The 9,570-nt window shown below is 45.2% G+C and overlaps 1 protein-coding gene and 1 pseudogene across 1 annotated transcript; both read left to right on the top strand.

Moving 5' to 3' along the window:
- The first annotated feature begins 1,604 nt into the window (after positions 1 to 1,604).
- Positions 1,605 to 3,189, top strand: LOC133905185 (protein RAFTIN 1A-like; annotated as a pseudogene).
- Positions 3,190 to 5,887: 2,698 nt separating this feature from the next.
- LOC133905184 (protein RAFTIN 1B-like) lies at positions 5,888 to 7,157 on the top strand. The gene is made up of 3 exons (XM_062346912.1): positions 5,888 to 6,066; positions 6,243 to 6,291; positions 6,328 to 7,157. Exons 1-3 carry the CDS (start codon positions 5,913 to 5,915, stop codon positions 7,028 to 7,030), a joined length of 906 nt encoding a protein of 301 aa, XP_062202896.1. The 5' UTR covers positions 5,888 to 5,912; the 3' UTR covers positions 7,031 to 7,157.
- Positions 7,158 to 9,570: the final 2,413 nt, after the last annotated feature.

The following is a 9,570-nucleotide window of genomic DNA, read 5'->3' as shown; positions in this document are numbered from 1 at the left end:
GCAAAGAAAAATATCTAAAACTCAAAAAAAATATGAAACAATTTTTTTTAATTAGTATTAGTTCCACCTACATGTTAAAACTATGTGCATGCATAAAAAGTACTATTGTTTTCTCTATAATTAATTAAATGTGTTTAACATTAATAATTTCATAAATAAATATTGAAATGTACAAAATTTGTGAACCTAATTTTTTAGTTTTTTTTTGTCGTGCTCTACACAGCAAAATAAAAACGGGCGCGTGTAGGCGTGCCAATCAGACTAGTATGTCTAATTGCCCCTCCAAGTCTTTTTCATTTCATACCATGTACCTACTGCTTAAGAAAATAATTAGCTACACATTTGTTGTCAGAGAAGATATGTTTCTAATATTTATTAATAAAATTTGTATTATGCAAACATTAAAAGTGCTATTATCAAATAATGATATCTACATTTTCATGTTCCAAAACGTTCACCAGACAAGTAATTATACATGTGTCTTCTAACGTTGCTGGCCTGTACAGACGTACGAGTTGATGGACACGTTTTGTCTAATTAAAGAACAAATACAGAAGAGTACTCCAACTCCAATGCAACGAACACATGCATGCATTGCACTTGGCAGAAACGGATGTGCTTGGCTCAAGTTGTGCCCTGCAACGTGCCGTAGTTACGTGCCTAGTCAGAGTAGTGTCAGCGTCAGTACAAGGCGCCGAGACGCTTAATTAAACAATAGCCTATATGCACTAGCACCGAAGTGCGCCAGTCTCGTTTCTGTTTTATTAACTAAGTTATCGTTCGATCCAAATAATTAGTATACTTTTTTTAATGCGAACATAAATATACCACTTTTGGTTCACCATACCGACACGACACTGGTTACAGTACCACACAATAAAAAGCCATCTGAAATAAGTTGTTATACTGTATAGTTCACCATACGTACCGACACTAATTACACTACCACACAGGGGCACATCACATACGGCTTGAAAACTCTTGTCTCAGATGATAACGCTGGTTACCTCTCAGATCGGATAAAAGGCCGTATATTGTTAACTCAAACGGTTGGAGACTGAAGCGTCTCTCATTGGTTAGTCATCGCCCGGGGCTATTGATTACGACATGCTTGCCTACCACGGACCTTTTACTCTCCATAATTAATTACATCTCCATTCTCTTTTAAATATGATTTTAACTTTTGATACACTGAACAAGATTACAATATATTTTTTCATACATGATATATTTATCTCTCTCGATTTCTCCAGTATCAATCAACGACACGTATGTCGTCAATCTCATTAAATTAAAACTCCACTTTTCAATAACTTTTAATATAAACACTCTAATAAAACATTACTTAAAAACCTAAATAATATCTATTTAAAAATAAAATCAAATTTGTAAAACAACATTTATATGAGAAGGAAGGTAAGTAGCCAGAGTGCAGTGCACCAGGCCGTTGTTGCAGCTTGCGAGTGGGGCCACTTTCTCAGACGGACACGGAGATCTTATATATACTGGATCATCGATGGTTCGGGAGCCAAGCCAAGGCACAAATCAGAGCAAGGCTCCTTTTCTTCTCGCTCTCTCTCCGACACGTACGAATCGTCGTACGGTACTCTCAGTTCGTAGCATCATATCACGGCAATGCATCCGTCCGCGCTTCTTCTGATCCTGGTGGCCGCCGGCTTCGCCGCCGGCAGCGGCACTCCTGCGGCGCGGTTCTGGGAGGAGGCACTCCCGGGCACGCCGATGCCGGAGGCCATCGCAGACCTCGTCCAGAAAGGTACGTACTTGGTGGTATATACGAGCGAGGATGTGGTTATGCTGTTGGCTCTTGAATTAGTTTTTATGACTTCATATTAGGCATGAGATTACTAAAATTAATTACAATATATGCAGGCACTTTCAACGGAATTTTTATAGAGCGATTATTTAATCATTAATTTTGCTAGATTATATTTAAGGTGTCTTACAGCTTATTAGTAATAAAAAATTTAGCACACCATTTCAAATAAAAGATATAGAGTATATTACATTAATTGTCTATGGTTTATAATTATTAATTGAGTCCTACTCCTACCTGCAGGCATCAACCAATCGCCACTTAAGGAGCGCTACTCTGCCGCCTACAACTCTCTCAGCCGTGCCCAAGCACTCGCGGCATGCCGCCGCCAGGCTGCTTCTTCCACGCGGCATTGGTGCGCGTGGACAGCACCATAACGGTATCCTTCCCGCCGGCGACGACGACGGCCATCCTCCCGCGTGACATCGTAGAGAAGGTGCCCTTTGGCAGCCTGGAAGACACCCTCGCAATGTTCAACATCACGCCGGGCTCCGCCGAGGCGTTGGACGAAACCCTGCGCGGGTGCCGGGAGCGTCCGCTCCCCGGCGAGCAGAAGGCCTGCGCCACGTCCCTCGTGGGCACCGTGCTTACCGCCATGCGCATGCTTGGCACCACCCGAGGGGTGTGGGCAGCGGCGTCGGCGCTAACCCGCGCCGGCCTGCCGCGCCAGCAATACGTGGTCCGAGAAGACGAGAAGTTACCCGGCTCAACGGCGACCGCCACGTGGGCTGCCACGACGTGACGTTCCCGTACGCCGTCTTCCACTGCCACATGACGGCGCAATCGACCAGAGCGTACGTGATCTCGCTTCAGGGCCTCCGCGGCGGGCCAGAGGTCGCCATGGCGGCGATTTGCCACCTCGACACCTCCGAGTGGAACCCGGCTCATCCCGCCTTCAAGATGTTGCACAGCCAGCCGGGTGGCGCGCCGGTGTGCCACTTCTTGCCGTATGCCAATCTAGTGTTCGGTGTGCAGGCAGCCAACGACGACGAAATATAATCCAGACAAGCCATATCTGGTACAATGGCCGTTCTCTCCTTTATTTGGCGCTTTGGATAGCAACACAGTATTTGTTCGCTCACCATATACAAATTTGAGAACGGTACTTGTACTATATATCTTCAAGTTAGCATAAATAAGGACATAGTGATTGTGTGTGGTTCGTGGAGCCAGTCTCTAGGTTTCGTCGGCTCTCTATTGTTGGTATCCATTCTCAAGTGGTCGATCTGTTCTAGATCGATCTTGTGTTACTGCCGCGGCGTAGTAGCGCCGATCATATTGTATCGTATATATTTGTGTGTATGAACCTGTTTGAATAAACAGTTATATATTGTGCCTCTCGAATACGCAGTTACTTGCATTGACTGGTTAGCAAACATGCGAGCTGTATTTGGAAACCATTGTTTATTTTCTTTATGATATTTATATTGACGCGTTTTTATGATACACCCTGATGAGGATTTAATAATTAAGTGATGAGGACATCACTACTTAGAATACGTGCAATACTAACATTTCTACTCAAGACATGCAATAGCTAATTACGAAAGTACATGCACGATAATTAAACTACACGATGAACTAGTTCCTATGTACGCCCAATAATAACTTTTATTTGGACATGCTGCTATCTAATGAGCATCGTGATGTATTAATGATTAGGAATATTGGAGAGGATAGCTATATGAACTACAGCTTATTGCGTGCATATAAACATGGTGACATGTAAGGCCTGGTCACACACCACCAAGGAGCTAGCAAATCCACAAGGCCACTCTATTTTTCTATCCAACCAGGAGCAGTGTCACGTCCAGGCTTCTCATCACAACTCAAGACGTCCACGGCTCCTGTCCCACCCGAGCAGGACACCTCCACGCCACCAACCAGATCAGAACCGACTCCAATTCATTGGCACAAATATTTAAATCGGTTTCCTATTATGCACACGGCTGGAGATATTTGTGGATTTGTTAAGGTGTTGTGCGCCACCCTATTTTTGGCCCAACTGGCATGTAACGTATGCACCATACCTGTTTTGTAGAGTACTATGCACCATACCTGTTGGTTGCGCAACCCACCAGGAGACCAAGTCACCCTCTCTGTTAGCTGCACCTCTCCTCATCTCATAAATAGTTAGTCGCAGCCGGTCCTAGACTTTGAGTTTTTCTTAGATTAATACTATCAATATAGTTTTCACTATTTCAACGGTTCGAGGAACTCACCTTTGGGTACTTCATTTCTATTAGCAATTCAGATTACATTCATACCTTGTTCTTATGAGTTCCTTCGATTGTTTGATGGTACGAGTAACTCTCGTGGTAAGATCGATCGTATGCGAGCGTGGTTGATAACGACAGGCATGCGGGTGTAGCGAATTACGAGGTGACGATATACATTGTGAAGTATACGTATATAGGATATCACTCTTTTTTTTGCGAAGGGGGAGGATTTCATTCATATGGTTTGGAATTACATCCCCGTATTATATCTGGACCCCAACAACAACTGAAAATTACAAAACTGGACCTAAAGGACCTTTCTGTAATCTTTCCCCATCTTCGTCGCCTTCCGCACCACCAACGTCGGCAACCTAGAGCTATCAGCTCGGCACGACAAGATGGCAAACAACCCCTCACTGGAATCCACATGGAGGCCCAAACATTGTGAAGCCGCAAAAGCCAACAACCAAGAACCACCGCCTGGCCGCATCTATACCACTGAATGAGAATCGACAGCCTCAACGTGGAATACCAGTAGGAAAAACACATACTGGCACCACCGACCACCGACTTACCGGAGTCGGGGGTCCAGTAACCTTGTATGGCACCGTCAAACAAAGATTCAACGGGCTAGAGATCCAGAAGCAGCAACAAGGGGATCTGCGAAATCCCCCCAAATGCAACTTCAACCTACACACCCTCCCTCGACCTTCGCCAGAGAAGACATCCGCTGCCAACTCCGGAGAATCCGAGGAGGAAATAAAAGCCGCAGAAACTTCACTAATAGCAGCCAAAAACTCTATCTCTATCACCAAAAGACAGCACAGAACAAAAGACGCCAACAACAACGAAACCGACGACGTGAACAACAACCACCTCCAGCACAGAGGCGATGATGAGCGCTCCCATGACCAGCATCCTCTACAACGAGGCACCTGTATCACACCACACGAAGAACACCTCGAGCCCTCGCAGAAGCCGCCCAATACGCTCCTTGGGGCCTCCATAGTAGCCTCCAGAACCACGGGCAGGCCCAGCAGCCAGCCGGCGGCCGCCATATGCAGAGGCCGAACCTAAACACTTAAAAAACTAAGTTCTACACAAGAAAAAAAACTAGCTACATGCCTACAAGAGACAAGGGCAGTTCCCAGGAGCTTCACCGGCGCCGTCAGCGTCCCGGCGGCGCCAGCCAAAGAAGCATTGCACGCGCCCAGCGGGGTGATCACGACCTATCATCATCGCAGGTACATACATACATATATATATATATATATATATGTATGTATGTATATATATATATGTATGTATGTATGTATGTATGTATGTATGTATGTATGTATGTATGTATGTATGTATGTATGTATGTATACAGTACAAAACTATGGTCAAAATCTCGGACGCACGGCAGGTTGTTTATTTTTTTGGCGGCGTGGCAGGTTATTGTGAAACGATCATCTTCTATTGTCGAAAAAATTGCCCAAAAAGAGTAAGTTTAAAACAACCTATCTCTAGTTTTGGAGGGAGTATATTGAATCACACTAATTGATCCCAATTAATATTTATTTTGCGATCAATGTAGGCATGCGCCTACATATATCCGCAAGCTGTTTTCTATCAGCTGGTGCAGCGTTGATTTGGACAGCAAGTCAGCAAGCCAGCGGAATTTCCCAAGGCTGGTCACGATCTCAACAAGCTACCGAGGGACCAGGCCCACATGCTCAGAGGCACATCGAATGACTATATATACTGCACCGGCGATAGCAAGCCCTCCAAACCAGCAGAGCAGGGCTCCCTCCCAGCTTCTTCTTCACTATACTATTTCTTTTCAGTACTCTCAGTTGGTAACATCACTTGGAGACATGCATCCGTCCGCACTTCTTCTGATCGTCGTGGCCGCCGGCATCGCCGAGGGGCGCGGCCTCCCCGCCGCCGGCACTCCGGCGGCGCAGTTCTGGGAGGAGGCCCTCCCGGGAACCCCGATGCCAAGGGTCATCGGGGAACTCGTCCAGAAAGGTACGTACTTTTTAATATGTTTGACGTTGTTTCTTGACAGCATTTCAACAATAAATCAGCTGGTGTTATACTTTTCCGGAAACTCTTCCTCGGATCACTGAAATCAGCATGATTCTCAGTCGATGAACGGTATTACATGATGCCTGCATGGATTTCTCATTGATCATGGCCTGCAGGCATTGACCGCTCGCCACTCAAGGAGCGCTACGCTGCCCCCCACTTCTCGCCAAGCACACACCTAGGCTACAGCAGATACGATAGCGCCTGCGGCAAGCCGTCGTCGAGCGAGGAGGCTGAAGCGGCGACGGGGATCTTCTTCCACGAGGCACAAGCGCGTGAGGGCAGCGTCATGACGGTGTCCCTCCCTCCCGCCGCGGTGCCGGCATTCCTCCCGCGCGACGTCGCCGAGAAGGTCCCCTTCGCCAACCTCACTGACGTCCTCGCCACGTTCAACATCGCACAGGGATCCACCGAGGCGACAAAGGCAGGACAGACCCTGTGCGGGTGCCGGGCGGCGCCGCTCGCCGGTGAGCAGAAGGCCTGCGCCACGTCCCTGGAGGGCACCGTGTGGGCCGCCACGCGCATGCTGGGAACCACCGCCAGCGGCCGAGTTTGGGTGGCCGCGTCGGAGCTGCCCCGGGACGGCCTGCCGCGACAGGCGTACGTAGTCAGTGCGGTTGCAGCGCTCGACGGCGACCGTCACGTGGGTTGCCACGACGAGCCATTCCCCTACGCCGTCTTCCATTGCCACACGGCACAATCATCGACCAGGGCGTATGAGATCACGCTCAGCAGCCTCCGTGGAAGGGGCCCGGCGGTCGCCATGGTGGCGCTGTGCCACCGTGACACCTCCAACTGGAACCCGGCCCACCCGGCCTTCGAGATGCTGGGCACCCAGCCCGGCGGCGCGCCGGTGTGCCACTTCATGCCGTACGCCAACCTGGTGTTCGGCGTGAAGGCCTAGCTAGCTACCTACGAGCAATCCACGGCATGCCATCTAGTATTTGGATAGCACGCAACACGTACAGTCTTGGAATTAAGAACGGTGCTTGTACTATCCTTAAATTAGCATAAATAAGTACATAGTGATGGTGTGTTTTAAACTGTTTGAATAAACAACCGTATATTGTGCCTTTCAAATGCATAGTCATTTTATTTTTTTAAGAATTCCTACGTGTGACATGCATTTGGAAACCATTTTTTACTTTTGACTATGTTTGTTTTAATGAGATTTTATGATACACAAGATTTTTATATACTGTCGTCGATCCTAAACCATTTGGAAATTCCTAGTTTGTTGACTGTGGATATGTGATGAACTTCACCGAGCTCAACCAATGTTGTCTGTTGTCGATAAATCTATGGCTTAACGAATGACTTGCCAATTAATTCTTGAATTACACTAATGATCTCAGAAGAGTATATAGACTCGTATAGACTTGAGAAAATAAAATGAGGAATCATAAGACCATGAAGACGCCATATAAGCACTTAGAAAGTGTATATTTCACCAGCTAGCAATGAAATGATGATATCCTCTAAACACCATAGTAGGTATTATAATATTGTTGGCATTGGCAATTGAATTATCCCTATAAATACCAACTCTAGATTGGTTGTACCCTTTAGTGGTATAAGTTAAATTATGAAGATCTATATAACATATTAATTGGCTATAACCTTAAAGATCCACTACGAGAGAGTTGTAGGATATGTTATACCTAGAAGTTATGCATAATCGCAACTTATTTACCTGCATGATTCTTTGAAAGGTTTAGTCCTTAGGAAGGATAAACTTTTATTTGTATTGCCAACTAATGAAATAAGTGGTTACTTGAATGAATCAAGCTCATCAGTGTACGAAGCATGTTGCTCCAATTACTCTCATCATAATTTGTAGAAGAATTATGGGATAATTTTATGAAAGACTCACCATTGTGGTAATAACATATCGTTACTTATGCACATTTATGGAAAATATGATTAATATATTTTGAACTATGTAGTTCAAAGGATGTCGCTGAGGGGGAGAATACTTGATGAACTTTAATCATCATATTTTGGAGTCACACAAGTCTTTATCTTGATATACCAAGAAGGAATCGTATTGATGATTATTATTTTAAATTTACCTTGAAGGTAGACCACTTAATTGTTCATCGTCAAGTAGTCATTATAGAAATATAATGAAGATTGATTACTATTTATGGAGAATAGGATACCTATAAGATTATAAGACCGAGAAGGTTAAGTATTGTACTCTTTTTTCCCTTTATGAGTTTTTACATAAAGGTTACCCACATAAAGTTTTTCATGAGGCAACATATGCATGCAATGCAACTTGCGAATACCCTGTACTCTTTTCTCCTGTGTCTTTTTTCCTATTAGGTTTTTGAATAGAGTTTTTAACGAGACATATGTATCGTGCTAAATCACCCAATAGGCTTTCCAAATCAACTTAGCTCCAAACTAGTGGTGGAGCAAGGAAAATTAGACATCCTGGGCATAGTGGCAGATCCATGACTAAAATTAACAGAAAGTCAGAGACTTAAGAGTTGGTTTATGTTACTAGGCATATTTGCGTATTTATATCTAAGCAGATCCTAGGTTGTCCGGAGAGTGGAGGGGCGGCGTGGGGGTTGTAGGTGGCCCCGGGTTGGGAAAGGCACAACGTGCTGCAGTCATGTGGCTGCTGCATGCTGCGTTTGCCCTTCGCCTTGCTGGACTTTGTGGATTTGCCTAGTCCAACTACGATTTCTACTGTTGTACTCTAATAATTCTCCATTGTTGGATGAGGCGGAGCCTAGGCAGCGGCACAGGGTCACCGGGCCTTGGCTCCGCCCCTATTCCTAACCACCAATAACGTCATTCAAACATAATGCAACCCTGGTGGGATATGCGTCGATTTCTACTGTTGGACTCTATTAATTCTCCATTGTAGGACGAGACGGAGCCCGGGCAATAGCACAGGGTCGCCGGTTCTTGGCTCCATCCCTGTTCCTAACCCCCGATAACGTCATCCAAACATAATACAACCCTGGCGGGACATGCGTCGCGCGAGTAGTGGCGGAGGGCAACGGTAATCGATGGGAGCTCTCCATTTCAAGGCAGGATTAGTATTAGGATATTAGTTGAAAGGACTACCGGAGCAGTGCCCTTAATTTGATGACCAAATACTTGAATTGACCTTAACTATTACCACGTGGAGAGAGTGAGTAGTATCAATCGATTTTATCTTGCGAAGTATACGTATATAGGATATCTCTCGTATTATCATCGCAGGTATATACACAGTACCAAACTATGGTTAAAATCTCGCACACAAGGCAGTTTGTTTATTTCTTTGGCGGTGTGGCAGGTTATTGTGAAATGATCATATGCTATTGTCGAAAAAATCGCCGAAAAAGAGTAAGTTTAAAACAATCTATCTCTAGTTTTGGAGGGAGTATAATGAACCATGCATACAAATTATATTGATCCCAATTAATATTAATTTTACGATCA

The sequence above is a fragment of the Phragmites australis genome, chromosome 22 (assembly GCF_958298935.1).
Source record: "Phragmites australis chromosome 22, lpPhrAust1.1, whole genome shotgun sequence".
Lineage (NCBI taxonomy): Eukaryota > Viridiplantae > Streptophyta > Magnoliopsida > Poales > Poaceae > Phragmites > Phragmites australis.
This window is presented reverse-complemented; position numbering and strand designations above follow the sequence as displayed.